The sequence below is a fragment of the Thrips palmi genome, unplaced genomic scaffold (assembly GCF_012932325.1).
Source record: "Thrips palmi isolate BJ-2018 unplaced genomic scaffold, TpBJ-2018v1 HiC_scaffold_8, whole genome shotgun sequence".
NCBI lineage: Eukaryota > Metazoa > Arthropoda > Insecta > Thysanoptera > Thripidae > Thrips > Thrips palmi.
The window spans coordinates 1825369-1842028 of record NW_023144635.1 but is presented as its reverse complement, the minus strand read 5'-3'; the positions used below and the strand labels follow the sequence as shown (position 1 = coordinate 1842028).

The 16660-nt window shown below is 55.3% G+C and overlaps 4 protein-coding genes across 8 annotated transcripts; 1 reads left to right on the top strand and 3 right to left on the bottom strand.

Moving 5' to 3' along the window:
- The first annotated feature begins 480 nt into the window (after nt 1-480).
- On the top strand, nt 481-6709 carry LOC117653317. 2 transcript variants are annotated; one of them, XM_034398922.1, is made up of 12 exons: nt 481-608; nt 1094-1222; nt 1485-1693; nt 2053-2245; nt 2859-2984; nt 3078-3286; nt 3410-3602; nt 3820-3999; nt 4539-4642; nt 4721-4882; nt 5178-5334; nt 5660-6709. In XM_034398922.1, the coding sequence occupies exons 1-12, from the start codon at nt 533-535 to the stop codon at nt 5842-5844; spliced, it is 1923 nt and encodes a 640-aa protein (XP_034254813.1). In that variant the 5' UTR covers nt 481-532; the 3' UTR covers nt 5845-6709. The 2 variants fall into 2 exon arrangements, with proteins under 2 accessions (XP_034254813.1, XP_034254814.1); XM_034398923.1 differs by lacking the exon at nt 481-608 and adding an exon at nt 736-754.
- A 362-nt stretch (nt 6710-7071) lies between these two features.
- LOC117653318 (cdc42 homolog) lies at nt 7072-10546 on the bottom strand. Of its 4 annotated transcripts, none has more exons than XM_034398924.1 (6): nt 10192-10546; nt 9013-9140; nt 8849-8921; nt 8648-8757; nt 8362-8559; nt 7072-8273 (listed from the first exon to the last, which is right to left on the bottom strand). In XM_034398924.1, the coding sequence occupies exons 2-6, from the start codon at nt 9115-9117 to the stop codon at nt 8184-8186; spliced, it is 576 nt and encodes a 191-aa protein (XP_034254815.1). In that variant the 5' UTR covers nt 9118-9140; nt 10192-10546; the 3' UTR covers nt 7072-8183. The 4 variants fall into 4 exon arrangements, with proteins under 4 accessions (XP_034254815.1, XP_034254816.1, XP_034254818.1 ...); XM_034398925.1 differs by lacking the exon at nt 10192-10546 and adding an exon at nt 10047-10185; XM_034398927.1 differs by lacking the exon at nt 10192-10546 and adding an exon at nt 9825-9949.
- A 427-nt stretch (nt 10547-10973) lies between these two features.
- LOC117653620 (peptidoglycan-recognition protein LE-like) lies at nt 10974-15214 on the bottom strand. The gene is made up of 4 exons (XM_034399417.1): nt 14523-15214; nt 13513-13653; nt 12219-12385; nt 10974-12035 (listed from the first exon to the last, which is right to left on the bottom strand). Exons 1-4 carry the CDS (start codon nt 15004-15006, stop codon nt 11652-11654), a joined length of 1176 nt encoding a protein of 391 aa, XP_034255308.1. The 5' UTR covers nt 15007-15214; the 3' UTR covers nt 10974-11651.
- Nucleotides 15215-15714: 500 nt separating this feature from the next.
- On the bottom strand, nt 15715-16261 carry LOC117653028 (peptidoglycan-recognition protein 2-like). Its single transcript, XM_034398365.1, has 2 exons — nt 16208-16261; nt 15715-16125 (listed from the first exon to the last, which is right to left on the bottom strand). The coding sequence occupies exons 1-2, from the start codon at nt 16259-16261 to the stop codon at nt 15715-15717; spliced, it is 465 nt and encodes a 154-aa protein (XP_034254256.1).
- Between the last annotated feature and the right edge of the window lie 399 nt (nt 16262-16660).

Here is a 16660-nt window from a genome sequence, read left to right as displayed (position 1 = left end):
CCGAGAAAAAGGAGCAACGGCCGCCGCAGAGACTCCGGCACGATGGGTTGCCTGCTGCCAGGCGCCTGTCTGCGCAGTCTCCGCATCGTGCGTTCAGTTCTCTTCGACTCTGGCCGAATCATTATCCACCAACCAGTCTATTTTCGGGGCTCCGTTCCAAAACGCCGTCGCGCTGTCTAGCTGGGCAAATTGGAGAAAGACAGAAAAGAAAGCGAGGACTTGAACCAATCGTATCAGCATGAGGTCGACATTCTCCCCTCCCCTCCTGCGCTTCTCCAGACGCTCGGTTTTTCCCGCATACTGGATAATAACCAGCGGCCGCGCCGCCTTCCCCTCCCCTCCCCTCCCCTCCCGCCGCGTTCTTGATTAACGGCTTGCGTCCGCGCGCCGGCAAAACCTGTGACGTCGCCATCGCCGGCGATCCGCGGACCGCAGCCAAGCCTGGCCCCATGGCCTGGCCGCGCATACCGGTCCCGGAGCGCGAGGCGTCCGCACGTCCGCGTCGTCCGCCACCGAGGCCACCGAGGCCACCATGGTCGCCGCCGCGCGCTGCCTCGTCCTGCTCGCCGCCCTGCACGTCGTGGTCGCGGTGCGGTCCCGCGGCGCCGGTGAGTCTACCAGTGAGGCGCGCACTGCGCGCACAGCACACTGCAAGCTGCACACTGCACTCCGCCTTTTGCCGCTTTGCTTCAACGCTTGACTGAAACTTGCCCGTCTGCGGGAGCCTTTTCGCGCCTTGCCACTACACTGCACTGTGAGCGCACGCTGTGATAACGTACATTGTGAGCAAATTGTGAGCCTGCCTTTCCGTGAGTCGTGCGTGACTGCTGACGTAGATCGGCCCAGGGTCTGTGCCTACCTCAATTTGTGCCTATCGTCCAGTTAAAGCTTCGTCGGAAACAACGCTCCTCGCTCCATCCTCAAAGAAAATCTGTTTATGAGGCCCCAAGGCCGACCGGTTCCAGCCGGCTGCATAGAGTAGCGTAGGATATGAGTGTGGATGGGCGAATTCAAGTGTTGCCGAGCGGAAAACAGTGTGCGCCGGGCTACGCCGAGCCTCTTTTCCTTACCAATGTCCGTTGTCTGCCAACAGAAGGGTCCTGCGGCGATGACCAGTTCCAGTGCAGGGACGGCGGCGGCTGCCTCCATCACAACGAGAAGTGCGACGGCAGGGACAACTGCAAGGACAAGTCCGACGAGGACAGGGCCATGTGCGACGCAGGTCAGTGCCGCCAGTTTTTGTACAAATTTTGTACGAGACGTCACAGGTGAACTTTGTGTTCTAATTAGGGCACAATTTCGCGCAAAAATGGGAGAAAATGTGCAGTTTTTGATGAGAAAATCGTGTGAAAAGTGCAGCTGCGCCAAGAACGGTGACGTCTTGTACAAAATTGTGCGCAACATTTAGTGAGCGCCACCCCGCGCGTGCTATTCGCTCCCTCCCTGATGCCCAACCTCCCCGCTCGTGTTTACCTTCCCCGCAGCCCCGTCCGTGGCCCTGAGCGTGGGCGACACGGTGACGGTCAAGGCGCAGTACCAGGCCAAGCACAAGGCCGTGCGGTTCAACCTGTGCGACGACAACTCCTGCAACATGATGTGGGTGCACGGCGTGCTGCCCGACGGCACGCTCAAGTTCGGCGCCTGGACCGAGTGCAACTCGCGCGGCTGGTGGTGCAAGCCGTACTTCAAGGAGGTGAGTGGGCACCGAGCGTCCTCCTCCAGCGCACAGTGGGCCAGAGGACCGGCGCAGGCGGCCAAAGACGCGTTTTGAGCTCCAGAGTCGCTAAATGGGACTTGAACCGACCGTGTGACCCCACCAATGGATTCCTCGTTCGGAGAGCAATCCATTGGTGGGGTCACACGTTTGGTTCGAGTCCTGTTTAGCGACTCTGGAGCTCAGAACGTGTCCAGAGTTTTGGCCGCCCGCGCCGGTCTTCTGGCCCACCGTGAAGCGCGGCTCGGTACGCTCTGCGACGCTCTGCGACGCGCTGCGTGCTGCGCGTGACCTCCGGGCCCACCTTGACGCTGTCCGCTTGATTTGCGACCCGCCAGACCTGGCCCGACGGCAAGGACGAGTTCCCAGCCGGCGAACTCGTGTTCGAGGTGAAGCGGCACGCCTCCGCCATGGAAGTGTGGCTGTCCGGCCACCCCGAGCACAAGCTGACGGTGCCCGCCACCGCCAACTACAAGCGCCTCAAGGTCCTGCCCTTCAACTGGAAGTACGACATGCCGGTCCAGTTCACCAGTGAGTCGCCGGGGCGGGGCCAAGCTGGAGGTGTGAGGGACGGGGGGGGGGGGGGGGGGGGGGGGCAACTTTCCACATTCGTTGTACAAAATTTGAACACATTCCACATTCAGGTGGCAAAAGCGTCTGTAAGTAGGTGACATGTGTGGCAAATACGCCAGAAATCTTGCACATTCCAGCACATTCCCACAGTCATTGTACTACACAAAATTTTACAGTGGCTTACCCCGCGTGGGGGTGGCTGACCGGATGACGATCGGAGCAGTGGCGGATCCAGAGCCGCCCTGCTTTTTGCCCACCTTTCAGGCGGCCATCTAGGGGTCAGGGGCGGGGCCATTGTCTCCCCCTCCCCCTCCCCCTGGATCCGCGCTTGGATCGGATGGCTTGCTTCACTGATTCGGAAATGTGCTTCGTCGCTCTTTCTCTCTCGCACTTATACGAGAGGCAAGTGTGAGAGAGAGAGAGAGAGAGAGAGAGAGAGAGAGAGAGAGAGAGAGAGAGAGAGAGAGAGAGAGAGAGAGAGAGAGAGAGAGAGTGAGAGAGAGAGAGAGAGAGAGACGAAGCGGCGTTCAGAATCATCCTGCCGGCGATGACGTTTGCCGTACCCTCCCAGACTTGTGCGGCGACAGCGAGTTCCGGTGCACCAGCGGCGAGTGCCGCGGCGTGCGCGAAAAGTGCGACGGCAGGCTCGACAACTGCCGCGACCTGTCCGACGAGGACCCGTCCATGTGCGATTCGGGTGAGCGATCCACCGTCACCGTTTCTGAGGGTTCGATGGCGCTTCGGCTCGGCGTATTCATTCTGCTTTGTTTTTCCCCCTATTCCGCTGCAGCCCCGACGACCAGCATCAAAGTGGGCCAGACCACGGTCGTCAAGGTGCAGTTCAAGCCGACGCCGCACAAGGCGGTGAGGTTCAACCTCTGCGACGACAGCTCCTGCAACTTGGTGTGGATCCACCACCTGCTCGGCGACGGCGCCTTCAAGTACTCCACGTGGAGCGACTGCAACGCCCGGGGCTGGCACTGCAAGCCCATCAAGGAGGTGAGTGTGGCTACACTGTCAGGTCACCCTTAGTTTCACAGTGTGGGCGCCTTGAAGGCGGACGGAGTACCCTGAGACGGTGGTTCCCGGTTTTTACCTCGGTTCTTTTCTTGCCTGCCGCAGGTCTGGCCCAACGACAAGGACAAACTGCCGGCCGGGGAGCTGGTGTTCGAAGTGAAGCGGACCTCGGCCTCCATGGAGGTCTGGATCTCGGGCCACCCCGAGCACAAGTTCAGCGTGCCGGCCAAGCCCACCTACAGCCGGCTGAAGGTCCTGCCCTTCCACTGGAAGGAGGACATGCCGGTCAAGTTCATTGGTACGTTTGGTACGCATACCCCCCCCCCCCGGGGCACACTAAAAGCAGTGGTAGCGCGTAATGGCTCTGGCTCACAATGTACGTTATCCGAGGCACAAGTTGGCATGCTTCTCTGTTCGCACTGTCCGCGCTGCAACGGTTCATCTTCGCGGCGGTGGTGATTTCCGCTTGGCTTTCGTTGTTTTTTTTGTTTCTGACGCTTCTCCCCGCCGTTTAGCCAAGAGCATCGAGCCCGAGTGCGGCAAGGCCAGGCCCGGCCCCACGGAGCTGGTGAAGGGCGGCGACCCCGCCAGCATCGAGTCGGTGCCCTGGCACGCCGCGCTGTACCTGGACCGGGCCGGCAAGATCGAGTTCGTCTGCGGGGGCAGCCTCGTGTCGCGCTGCTTCGTGGTCACTGGTAAGGCCGAGGCCCCGAGCGGGGCGGGCGAGGGGGTAACGACTGGGAAATTTCGTGTCAGCCGCGGATTGCCTCCGCGTTAAATGAAAAAGTATCCAGGATATGGACTAAGCCGGATGTCGCCGAATTAAATTTAAAAAAAAATATCCACGATTACCCTTGGACTAAACCGGATTACCGCGGATTAATTCAAAAAAATTTCTAGAATTATCCTTGGACTACGCCGGATTGACCCGGATTACCTTCAAATTTCTACCCTTGGACTGAGCCTAGTTACCCCGGATTAAATAAAAAATTTCCAGGATTACCCTTGGACTAAACCAGATTACCTCGGATTAAATTTAAAAAAAAACACCAGGGTTCCCTTTGGCCCACGCCGGATTACCCTGGATTACCTCTAAATTTCTGGTAATCCGGATTACGATTTGCTGCTGTCATCCGGATTACCCACGTCAATAGTCGTTACCCCCTCGGGGACGGGGCGCACCTCAGTGTCGTTCGAACGGCACAGTACACCTCGTTCTTCCATAACGTTCCAGCTGCTCATTGCCTCCCGAAAAACGAGAAAGTGTACGTGGCGCTCGGAAAGTACATCAGCGGGTGGGATTCCGAAAACGAGGAACCTAAAGTTTTGAAGACTGAGGTGAGCGTTTTGGTCATTCCCTTATTTTACTCGCCTCTTTCGCACGGCAGCAGCTCAGTCGTTTGTGTCGTCTTGCAGGCGAAGGCCGTGCACAGGCACCCGTACTACAAGGGGGCGGCCACGAAGCAGGGCTACGACATCGCCGTCATCGAGCTCAACACCTGCGTCGACTTCAGCGACAAGGCGGCCCCCATCTGCATCGACGCCAACGACAAGCCCCAGGCTTCCAACGACATCAAGGTACCTACCTCGACTTCACTGAAAAGCCAAACGTGGTCTAGACCACACCACTGGTGTGGTCAAATGGGTGCCATTTTGACCGCATCAGTTGCTGCATGTGTGGTTTTTCAGTGTTACCTGCACAGCAGACCGATTCCGAGAGTCGTTTTCGTCGCTCTGTGTCTCTCGCACTCATGCGGCGCACCGTATAGGTGCGAAAGAGACACAGTGACGAAAACGACACTCGAAATCAGTCTGCAGTACGCCAGAAAAACAGCATTATGGCATGTCTCTAACCGTGCCGTTTTGCACATAGGTGGCTGGGTGGGGCAACGATTCGACGTCCCTATCAGAGCTGGAGTCCGTGCTGCTGTCCCAGCTCACCTTCGAGGAGTGTTTCCAGCTGATGAGCTCCAACACGCCGCACCTCGCCTACATAACGCACGACAAGTTCTGCGCCAGGCGACGACAAGGTTCGATTCGTTATTTTTCTCTTTCATCGTGTCAACAAGCTGGCCAAAGAGGAGGCCTTGATGAGGTCCAAAGATATGACATACTTTGGCATCAGTTTGACTTTCATTTGGACTTCGTTTTTGACTTGCTGCTCTCCCTGTCAACTGATTCCGAGAGTCGTTTTCGTCGCTCTGTCTCTCTCACACTCATCGGGCGTGCCCTGTAGGTGCGAGAGAGACAGAGCGACGAAAAGGACTCTCGGAATCAGTCTGCAGGGAAGTACCAAACCACCCAACGTGCAGACGAACTGAGGCTGAGATGGCTGTGTGTGTGTGTCTCTGGCAGGCGACTCCAAGTCCGGCCTGCTCCGCGGCGACAGTGGCGGCGGCGCCATCGTCAAGCGGCACGGCCAGTGGCACCTGGGCGGCGTCGTGTCGCTGCGGCTGCAGAACGGCGAGGCCGAGGAGGTGTACGCGCTGACCGACGTGTCGCAGTACGTCGACTGGATAATGCGACTGGCCAAGTACTGAAGGGAAGAGGAGGAGAAGAAGAGGGCATCCTACTTGCCCCGCGGCCAAGAGTGGGTCGGAAATGCCCCGCTCCCCCCCGCGGCGGCTCTTGATCAAGGGCGGATCCAGACACGGGTTCAGGGGGAGGGGACGATGTCGCAAAAGTTGGCTACCTACCTACAGGGGCTAAGTGCAACTAGTAGCCTATCTTCCAGAGATCCTTTAGCACGTGCTTTTTCTAAAGGATCTCTCAGTATGGTTCGAAGCATTGACTCCGCCTCTCTCGCCTCTACACGCACTGTCATATAGGCTGAGGGCGTTCAGGGGTTGATCCCTGCTCTTTTCGGATCCCAGCGTATTTAAATTTTTCAACATGCTTTCTCGATGAGATTCATGCAAACTCTGACGCACACCCCAGCCCAACGTAGAGGCCGGAAAGCATCTGTCGACCGCGACCCACTTAAGTAAAGCAGATATGGCCTTCCCTGCTCTGTGGGGATGTGGGTATAGAGCCTTATTTTGCCATATTTTTTATTGGGTGGATTAAATTGAGGTAGATCAAATGTGCCAATATTTTGAAAGTTATTGTTGTGTTCATGTGCCAATATAAGAAAACCAAGGGAGTTGTAAGATTCTTCCTATAGCAAGAGACCAGAACATCAAAGAGTATCATGATTCCTTGGCTTAGTTTTGTTAGGTCAGGTGAATCGGTAGAAAGATCTTTTCTGTTTCACAGAGACTCAAGACAAGGAAATTCTTTCCTGTTTTATATTTATGTATAAGAGTTTGGGAAGTTTGAGAAGAAAAACTGTGCAAAACTTCTTAATATACACAGTAGTAGGCTTGTGAATAAAAAAATAAAACACCACTTTTTTTGAACATTTGACTTTATTTTGTTAATAATTACATATCAAATTCTTTATAAACTTTTGCATTAAAATTATCAATTTATAAATTAGTTATTTCATCATAATGCTAATACACACTCAGTTAAATACCAGACACAATTAAATGCGGTATACTTGAAGCAAAGCTTCAGTTTTAAAACGCAAGTACCTATTCGCAAGTCAATATCAATATGTACAATCTATGAACGGTAATGAATATAAAACCTGATATGAGAACTGTCCAAAATATTGCCTTACACTCAGCAACCATACAGCAAGGTACCCAAGCAAACTAATGCTGATAAATAGAAACTGCCTTCCATGCTAAATCATTACTGGGGTACACTCCAGCCAAACAGACTTTCCACAACTAAATATGGCAACATTCAGACACACCAGCTCCAATCCAAATCAAACCCCTCAGTGGCACTACCAAAAGAGAGGCCTCAATCATCATTTGCTAGTAATGGAAAAATAGCCAATCCCTGCATTCCAAAACTTAATTGTTAATAACTACCATATCTGTCATTAAATAATTACTACATTCAAATACAATAAATTTGCCACAAGGCTCTGTAAGCCAACTAGCATCAAATTACACACCACTCAGCCCATTAAAAAAGGGCACAGCGAGATAGTCGAGTTCAAACCTTGGTATACAAGACTTTCAGTCAACAATCTCGCTGGCCAACCAAAAAGTCTTTAACAGAATACACTAAGATGGCAGAAAAGGAAGCTTTTTGAATCACGTAACAAATTGAAATGCAGAAAAATTCCTCCTCGTAGGATCCAGATTCTTTTTTTTTCTTTTAGTCTTATTTAAAAAATAAATAGCCTTCAGTTTTAACGAATTCCTATTCACAGTCACATCTTGAAAGGAACCTTGACATAAGTGAAACGAAAAAAATCATCTCAGTCAGTCAAGCAGTCACATTGCTGTTTGTGCTCAGCGCTCCCTTTAAGGATGCTGGAAATAACGGAACAGAGGCGGCAAGGAGGGACAAGGATATTAAACATACAAAAATTTTAGAAAATTTGGACAGCAGAACATAAAATATATAATGCTCATCTTCATTTCAAATTGTTAGTTAAACAAAGGTTGAGAGACTGTCTCACAATACATAATAATTCTCAGAAACAAAATTTGTGGCGATTTAGTATTAAAAAGTGTACAAAAATGTATCCCTCCTTCAACATTCCTCTATAAATACCAACGTACTGCTTTGCATAAATTGCAAGTTATGTAGATCTGATTAGATTATGGAGATTTTGTGGTCTCCAATGCCCACAATACTTTTGCAAAGGGTTAAATTTAATTGGTTGACCCAAAATACGACATCTACTAATAATAAAATACAAAATTATTTTGATGCGGGGGAATAAGGGGGGATGGGAATTGGGGATGGATGACAAAGTAGGCATTAACCTCAAAGTGAGCATGGCCCATTGGTACAGTCACCAAAAGTTACCAGCCTACAATAACACACACTTTCTCTTTTTTTCAAGTTCTGGAGGCTCCAAAGCAGCAAGAATTGCTTCATCAAAGACATTCTTCAACCCTTTCTGCAATCAAACAAGAAATCAAACTGAAGTTTTCAGTTGATAATGATAAAGAAGAAACTTGCACAGCGATTTTCAGCAAAGATCTTACCTGAGTTAGTGCTGAACACTCAACGTATTTCACAGCCTTTAATTCTTTTGCCAATTTTTCACCCTGTTCGAAAGAAATGGGCTTTTGCTTGTTTTTTGCCAGTTTTTCTGTTGTGGCAACATCATCTCTCAAATCTATCTGGGTACCAACTAGCAAAAATGGTGTTTTTTGACAGTGATGAGTAATTTCTGGAACCCACTGAAAAATAAAACAAGAATTTAATTTAAAAATTTGCTTTAGGATTACTATAGATTCAAGAGAAACAAGACTAACGAGGTCATCATACCTTTTCTTTAACATTTTCAAAAGATGAAGGTGAAACTACAGAGAAACATACAAGAAATACATCTGTCTGTGGATAACTGAGAGGCCTCAGCCTATCGTAATCTTCCTGACCTGTAAATTAGAAACATAGATAATACATAAAATGTTATCAACATCAATATTTTTAAATTGCAAAATTCAAATAGAGAGAGATATTACATACCAGCAGTATCAAAAAGCCCTAAAGTGTAAGGTTCTCCACCAATCATAACTGTCACAGCATAGTTATCAAAAACCTATAGCAAAGAAAATGCATACATTAAAATTGAAACAAAGCCAATGAGTGAAAGGTATGTAAGGTCTTCAAAACAAAGAAAAATTACTTACTGTGGGGACATACTCTGAGGGAAACTTGTTAGTTGTGTATGAGATGAGGAGGCATGTTTTACCCACGGCTCCGTCTCCCACCACAACACACTTGATCGTCTGCATGATGGCTGATCCAATGCACACACCTGGAAAAATCGTAAACAGAAAAGTAAAATTACATCACGCAATATTAACTCCATCAAATGATTGGGGTTTGCCGTAGCACAAAATGCATCTTTTATTCAGCTATCTTTCCTCTCCAAAATGACCTATTCAGCATAATTGTACTGCTTAATAGAGTTCTTCCAACTAACAACAACATCCCAGAACAGACTCAATGTACCAATAAAGTCCTGTCATGTGACAGTTAGTCATCTGATAATACCATGTCTGAGGGTTATTGAGGAGGGGGAGGGGAAGGGGGAGGGGTCACCAAAAAGTAAACCGATGGCACGGCGATCGCAGATTCCAGAGATACACGGGACACTCGCTGCTGCCCGAGAGCAGAAGCACTAGGGCGTCTCGAGGGAGGAGTCACGTCCGAGAGGGCCAGCCGTGCTGCGCACTGTGCCGGATGACACACTCGACTCCGTGCCACTCCGTGCTCCGCGGAGTGCATCAGCGGCCCGACCGACAATCGGCGCAGACACGGCCGAGCGGTGCGAACGGTCCACCTGCATCGCCACTGCAGCCACACCTGTCGCGGGCACACTGCCAAACGCGGAACGCAGACAAGCCGGCGGGGCGCAGGGCCGCAAGGGACGCGTTCAAGCCCTCCTGCTAATGACGTATGCTTGTGTACAACCAAACACAGAGGTGCCATAACCTACAACTGCCAGTCAGACAGTCGGCCCTCGGCAAACCCCGCACGGCCCGTCCCAGCCGCCGCAGAGTGCGACTCGCGATCTGCGGACGACTGCACTGCTAGTTCGTCACAGAGAAGTGGCAAACTCTAGCAGCAGCGCTGGGTGGGACCAGGGCGGAAATTTGTGTTGGTTATGGAAGCCATCTTGATTATTACACCTGCTTAGGCCTACGGCGGCGGCCCTTACCCTTTGTTTGCCGAGCCTTTTGGGCCACTTAGAGGGACGCGGTACTGCACACGGCGATGCCGAGGGAATCCATACACTAGCCCGCACCGCGGACAACGCAATAACAGCGGCAGAACACAAAACAAAGTCACCAAAAACAACTTACAAGTGTGAGTGTGTAAAGGGGCGTCGACTCTACTCGACAGGCTCCTCACGCTTGCAGAACAACAAACCTGACAGACACGAAAACACAAACAAAATTGGAAACTTGGCGCCACACGAATAAATCTAGCTCGGGCGGAAAGACCGTTTATCCATGACAGGCAGAAGTAGTTCTAACTTCAACAGTCAAACGGCAGCATCTACTTAAAATTATTTTTAAAGTTGCGTATCTCGAAGGCGAGGCACAGGGGAGACAGCAGACGATAGCACCTCTTGAAAACGTCTACTGTGACTCCAGTATTTTTAACTATGGCAGCTTGCAGTCCATAAGGTTCAGATTGACTTATTCATCGAAGCCATTCAGTTCCAACACGACTGCGACTCAGGAAAGGCGTAGTGCATCTCAAACCGGGTAGCCGGATTTCGGTTTCTCCTCGTGACTGTGATGTCTCCCCCGAGCCCGCTCAGTTTCACGCGTCATGCGTGGCCGAGTATGAGAAATTTATTGGGGAACTATGACAAAGTGTGATGCGCGCCAAGTTCAAGTTGGATCGGCGATCAAGACAGACAGGGACTGGCGAAAGCGACGTGACGCAATCGACGAGCGCGGAGGCGGAGGGTCCCACGGGTGTCGTCACGCGATACCGACCGAGGTTCTTTCGCGTGCTGTTCCGAGAGTCGTTTTCATCGCGCTGTCTCTCTCGCACCTACATGGGACGGAGTGCGAGAGAGATAGAGCTCTCGACAGTCAAGAGGTGATTGCGGGACGGTGAATAAAGTGAACTCTTCGAGTCGACTCATTTATTGGTATTTATTGTGTACAAATATTTTTTAAAAAAAAGATACACGAAAAAATTGATAAATTTACAGGGAAATAGACGACTTGAGCTAGGCGCAAGAAGAAGAAGAAAATACCTTCCCGAACATGGCGGCCGGCCCCTCATTGGTCCTAGCAGCCGACGGCGGCCGGCCGCCATGTTCGGGAAGGTATTTTCTTCCTCCTCTTTCGCCTAGCTCAAGTCGTCTATTGAATTACAATTTGTATCAATGCGATTGTAGTCATTTATCTCTGCAACGGGATTCAGGGCAAGACTTCCTTCCACTTCTCGCACATACAGAGATAGAGGCCGTTGGGGATTTTGAGTATTCCTCGACCCATGTGTCCGCATCTTTGTCACACTGCTCATGCGAGCTGCAGTCTTTTCCTTCTTCGAAACTATGAATATCACAGCCTGGAGTGTCGAGTCCTTAAATAAGTCACAGTGGACGTCATGCCGGAAGCAGGCCATTCATTGGCAAGCGCGGATCCAAAAAATGGGGAGCCCCTTCATGGCAGCCTGAAAGGCAGGCAAAAAGCAACACCTTGCCCCTGTAAGTAGGCAAAAAGAACCGCTTGGCCGCACCGCCCCCTTAGGCCGACTCTGGATCCGGCACTGTTGATTGGAGCGCCCGATGGATGGCACATCACTTGCAGTACGAGTCCCCCACCGTGTAGTTCCACCAGTGGTCCGACTTCCTCATCTCGTCCAGCACGAACTTGCCGGGGCTCTCGGTGCTCCTGAACTGGCACACCGCGGCCAGCTTGTAGTCGGGCACCACCTTGTTGAGCTCGACGCCGTAGCCGATGAGCTTGAACACGGCGCGCATCTGCTCCATGGTGGGCTTCTGGTAGGAGAAGGTGCCCACCAGGCTGATGCCCACGGACCGGTGGTTCCAGTTGAGGGTGTGCGCGCCGGCCTTGTCCCAGCCGCGGCCCACGTACACGTAGCCGTCGCCGCCCACCAGGAAGTTGTACGCGATGTCCGACCAGTTCTTGCTCTCCATGTGGAACGTCTGGAGGTAGCGGATCTGTAACACGGCGTGGCACTTTGAACCAGGGCTCCTTCGTCGAGGACTCCGTCGAGGACTCCATCGAGGACACCGTCAAGGACTCCGTCAAGGACTCCGTCGAGGACTCCATCAAGGACTCCGTCAAGGACTCCATCAAGGACGCCATCGAGGACTCCATCAAGGACTCGGCGCGTAGCTTACCCTGAGGACGCACTCGGGGAAGCTGTAGCAAGTGTCGGTGGCGGAGTGGTGCAGGATGACGTACTGCACGGGGGAGGCGGTGACGGGGTCCACGCCGGGCTTGGCGGGCTGCGCCAGCCACTCGTGCCTCTGCACCAGGGTGAGGCCGTTCGGGAGGGCCACCGGAGCTGCAACAAGTTCAAACTGCGTTAGGAAGGGATTTGAACAAAGCGGCCTGTCCTGCCGCTGCGTCCGGGCAGTCCTGAACTCTTGGGTCCGGGCATCCCCAGACCCGCATGGGTCTTTTCTTTCCTACCGGCGCGATGCAGAAAATGGTAAAAATAGTAAAATAAATCATTGCCAAAAAAAAAAAATATAAAAAGGAAATAGAAAATAGTAAAAAAGTGTTTTCGACATCATCGTGCTCCCGGAAGCTCTATGATAGCCATGCATGGAATGGGGTTCCACGCGAGTGCCTCGATCTGCGTTCGGGCTGCGTTCGGGCTGCGTTCGGGTCGGCGAGCTAGACTAACGCGGCCTCTGCCCTCAAATGTCCTGTCATGTCCGATTGCGGAAAAATGCGGCGCACTGGCGACTCGGCGATTAGGGCAGGGATGATTTATCGGGACAGCAGACTGATTCCGATAGAGTCGTTTTCGCCGCTCTGTCTCTCTCGCACCTATACAGGACGCCGCATGAGTGCGAGAGAGACAGAGCGACGACAGCGACTCTCCGAAGGCACGTCAAACAGGGAACAGGAAAAGCGGCAAACACGCGATAACGCGCCGAAAGCCGAGCTTCTGAGAACGCGCTGCTCTTATCGAGGCGAAGGTAGTGCGTGCCGCAGTGCCGCAGTGCCGCGCCGCGCCGCGTCTGGAGGTGCGCGACCGCCACCGCCTCTGACTCAGCTATCAGATGGAAAAAGGCTCAAATCCCGATTTGCGTCACGGGCTGATCCGATGCGAGGCGTGGCGGTGGCGGGCCACTGCGAACGCGGCGGCGACCGGTTTCTGGATGGCTCGGTTACCATGACGACGGCGACCGACGGGGACCGACGGGGACCCCACCGCGTCAGGACCGTCAGGGCATAAAGCTGCAATTACAGCGCGTCATGCTGCTTGCGCTACAGTGCGCTTCCGAGTCGCTCTCATCGCTCTGTCACCCTCGCACTCGTGGAGCGCTCCGCGTGCGTGCGAGAGAGACAGAGCGACGACGCACTGTTGAGGCAGGCCGCGGCTGATAGCGCTGTATCAGCCGGAAGCAACGAGCCACTTTACGAGACGCGGGTTCAGCTCCGCCCGCGCTGCAGCCGTACCGATCTTTGGACCGCCGAGCTTGCCGGCGGGCAGCAAGACGCACAGCAGCACCACGACGACGAGGGTGGCCGACGTGGCCGCGGTCAGCGCGACGCAGCGCCGCCTGGACAGCGACAGCAGCGACAGCACTCGGCCCGGTCCTGCCAACAGAAGAACAGTTATAGTGTCGCAAAAAAAAAAACACAAATATAATCAATAAAATGAACGGTAAACCGCGGGAGGCTTCCGGAACTGGCGGCTCAGGCTCCACGGAAGCCTCGCCGATTTGGACGGCTCGTAAAAATGTGGCGCTCGTCTTGCCGCGCCGGGAAGGCTCATTGTGTCCGGGACACGGCGGCATGCCCCGAGGTGGGGCAGGCGGGGCAGGCGTGTGGCGCGCCGCCAGCACTGGCCCCGCGCGGGCCCGCCCGGGGTTTGCCCCGTCAAGTGATGGCGCGAGTGCACTGCGAGGTTATCACTGCTATCGCTGCTGGGGTCAAGCAAGGGCGCCGTCTGAGGCGGTCTGAGGCGTGATGCAACTGCGTCCCGACGCCGGCGGCAGCCAGTGCAGATTCTGCTTTCTGCGGAGCTGGCCTCGCAAGGTGATAAGGAGCAACAAGGAGAGCAGTGTGACGGCGACGGCGCAACTGTGCGACTAGACTAGTGGGTGACCAGGAAGCGCCCGGCAGGTAGACCCGGTGGACCGTGCGGCGCGCCGCTGTGGAGCGCGCTGCCTACCCTCCGCTTGGCGGGCGCTCCGGACTCGCCCGCCTTACCCTGCTAGGCGGCGCTTACCCTGCTTGGCGCTTACCCTGCTTGGCGCTTACCCTGCTTGGCGCTTACCCCGCATCATGCGGGGTACCCCCTAACGCCGCACACCCAATTAACCCACTTGCCCCACTTAACCTCGCTTCTGCTGGTTACCCCGGTTACCCTACTTACCGTCCTCACTCCGCTTACCTGGCTCACCCCGCTTCTGCTTACGCCGCTTACTCCACTTACCCCACTTTACCACGCATACCCCGCTTACCCTGCTTGGCGGCGGCCTTCGGAGGGACATCGGCGTTGGCCGTCGGCGGGGACGCGGGCTCTGGGGCCCGCTGGGCGGGCAGGGCCGCGTCCTGCATGGCGGAGGACAGGATCTCCGGGGTCGCCGGAGCGACGGAACCGTTCGTGATGCACTTGTTGGAGTTGAGCAGCACGGTGACGGGGCCGTGGTAGTGCGTGTTGTTGCCGAACTGCACCTGGGTCGAGTTCTCCACCACGATGTTGCCCTCGAAGGCCACGGTGGCGGCATTGTCGTTGGCGCGGTGCACCAGGTCCTTGGCCTCGGACACGATGCTGCAGCTCGAGTCGCTGAAGACGCTGCTGGCGCCATCGTCGTCGAAGTCGCGGTCGTTGTAGCCGCTGTCCACCGCGGACACGGACCGGCACAGCGCGGGGGAGCAGTCCGCGTACAGCTTGGAGGCGGCGGCGACGCCCGCGCCTGCCGTGCCCGTGTCCGGCACATGCATGGCGAGGGTCCCTCTAGGGGCCCCCGGCACGCCGCCCGGCACGCCGCACGCTTACATGATCACCTCGCTCACTGACGGTCATCGCAGTGACTCGCGCACACACAACGCGCTCGCGAAACACGCACACCGACGACGGCACGCTGGGAAAACGAACGTGCTTCCGTGTCGGGGCTTGGGTGTCGACTGGGAGGGAAGGCAGAGGACCACGCCGAGCCGCGCCGAGGCGGTGTGTTGTCGTTGTTGTGCTGCCGGGGAGGGGGGCGCGCGCGGCGTGCCTGCAGATGCCGTCGGTCGTCCCGTCGTCCCGTCCGCGACTCTGCCCCCCTCTCCCCTTTCCATCTCCCTCCACGCCGGGTTTGGCCGGCTGGGTATTTCCGAGCCGATCAGGTCGCGCTCAACTCCCGCAGGGGAAGGGCCGAGGCGTCGGCCCCGCCAATTTCAGGCACTTATTCTCTTTTCGTGCCGTCGAGTTTCCTCGCACCTGCACTGCAGGAGCCGGCCCGCAGCCTCGGACCCACGGCACCGCGTCGCCGACGGGGAGGCAGGGATACAGTGTGACTGCCACCCCGCCGGCACCACGACGCCGACGGGGAGGCATGGATACAGTGTGGCAGCCGCCCCGCCACCCCTTCACCAGGCCTCGACAGATGCGCCCCTTTATGGCGGGCCAACTCGCGATAGCGGTGCGCGGCGCGGGGCGCGGGCCGGTCACGGCGTCCAGGGCGACACCGGGCAGGGCTCCTCGGGGGCCCTGCTGACTCTCCACCAGTGGTCCCACGTCGCGAGCTCCTCCATGAAGCACAGCCCGGGGCTGGCCGTGTTGATGAGCTGGCACGCGCCGACCAGCCGGTAGTCCGCCGTCAGCTTGCCCTGCTCCGCGAAGAAGCCGACGGCCTTGGCCAGGGCGTCGAGCTGCGCGAAGTGCGGGCAGGCCTGCGTGTACGTGCCGACCAGCGCCATGCTCAGGGCGTCCTGGAACTCCGGCCCCAGCGAACGCAGCGACGCCGCGCGGTCCCAGCCGCAGCCCTCGTACACCCTGCCGTCGCCGCCCACCAGGAAGTTGTAGGTGATGTCGGAGAAGTTCATCCTCCTCATCTGGTCCGTCTGGATCTCGCGCACCTGCGCCAAACCGAAATGTTAATTGTGACGCCTTGGCTTCGGGTAGTGCACGGCGAGCACGCGGCGCCAGCGGCAGCCTCACCCTGATCACGCAGTCCTCCGCGTCCAGGCACTCCTGCCCCGCCGTGTGGTGCATGACGACGGTCTGCACCGGCAGGGCGAGCGGCCGCCCCTCCGCCCTCGCGGACCGCGCGCGCCACTCGGCCCTGGGCACGATCGCGAACCCTGCAGGGTGATTCAGAAGCGATCTGTCTCCCTCGCACCCTTATGGAGAGCCCCATGAGTGCGACAGAGACAGAACGACGGAACGACTCCCCTGAGCGCCCCTGAGTCGCTCGACTTCGACAGAGACTGTCGTGCGATTCGGAAAGAATCGCCTCGTCGCTCCGTCTCTCTCGCATTTCCACGGCAAGCCCCATGAGTGCGACAGAGGCAAAGCGAAGAAACCACTCTTCGGTGTGAGTCCGGTCCGCAGGATCGCTGACCTCGACTAACTTCACCTCCGGCCAGGGTGACGCACAGCACGACAGCGACC

Bases quoted from the DNA above. Each gene is read 5' to 3' on its own strand.
- LOC117653317 (XM_034398922.1), top strand. From the start codon at position 533: ATGGTCGCCGCCGCGCGCTGCCTCGTCCTGCTCGCCGCCCTGCACGTC. The intron at 1,694-2,052 runs GTGAGTGGGCAC...GCGACCCGCCAG, and splicing joins GCAAGCCGTACTTCAAGGAG to ACCTGGCCCGACGGCAAGGA. The intron at 3,603-3,819 runs GTACGTTTGGTA...CCCGCCGTTTAG, and splicing joins CATGCCGGTCAAGTTCATTG to CCAAGAGCATCGAGCCCGAG.
- LOC117653318 (XM_034398924.1), bottom strand. From the start codon at position 9,117: ATGCAGACGATCAAGTGTGTTGTGGTGGGAGACGGAGCCGTGGGTAAA. The intron at 8,560-8,647 runs GTATGATGACCT...TTTATTTTTCAG, and splicing joins TTGAAAATGTTAAAGAAAAG to TGGGTTCCAGAAATTACTCA. The intron at 8,274-8,361 runs GTAAGATCTTTG...GTTTGATTGCAG, and splicing joins AGTGTTCAGCACTAACTCAG to AAAGGGTTGAAGAATGTCTT.
- LOC117653620 (XM_034399417.1), bottom strand. From the start codon at position 15,006: ATGCATGTGCCGGACACGGGCACGGCAGGCGCGGGCGTCGCCGCCGCC. The intron at 12,386-13,512 runs GTACGGCTGCAG...AACTTGTTGCAG, and splicing joins GCTCGGCGGTCCAAAGATCG to CTCCGGTGGCCCTCCCGAAC. The intron at 12,036-12,218 runs GTAAGCTACGCG...GCCGTGTTACAG, and splicing joins TCCCCGAGTGCGTCCTCAGG to ATCCGCTACCTCCAGACGTT.
- LOC117653028 (XM_034398365.1), bottom strand. From the start codon at position 16,261: ATGCACCACACGGCGGGGCAGGAGTGCCTGGACGCGGAGGACTGCGTG. The intron at 16,126-16,207 runs GTGAGGCTGCCG...GGTTTGGCGCAG, and splicing joins CGGAGGACTGCGTGATCAGG to GTGCGCGAGATCCAGACGGA.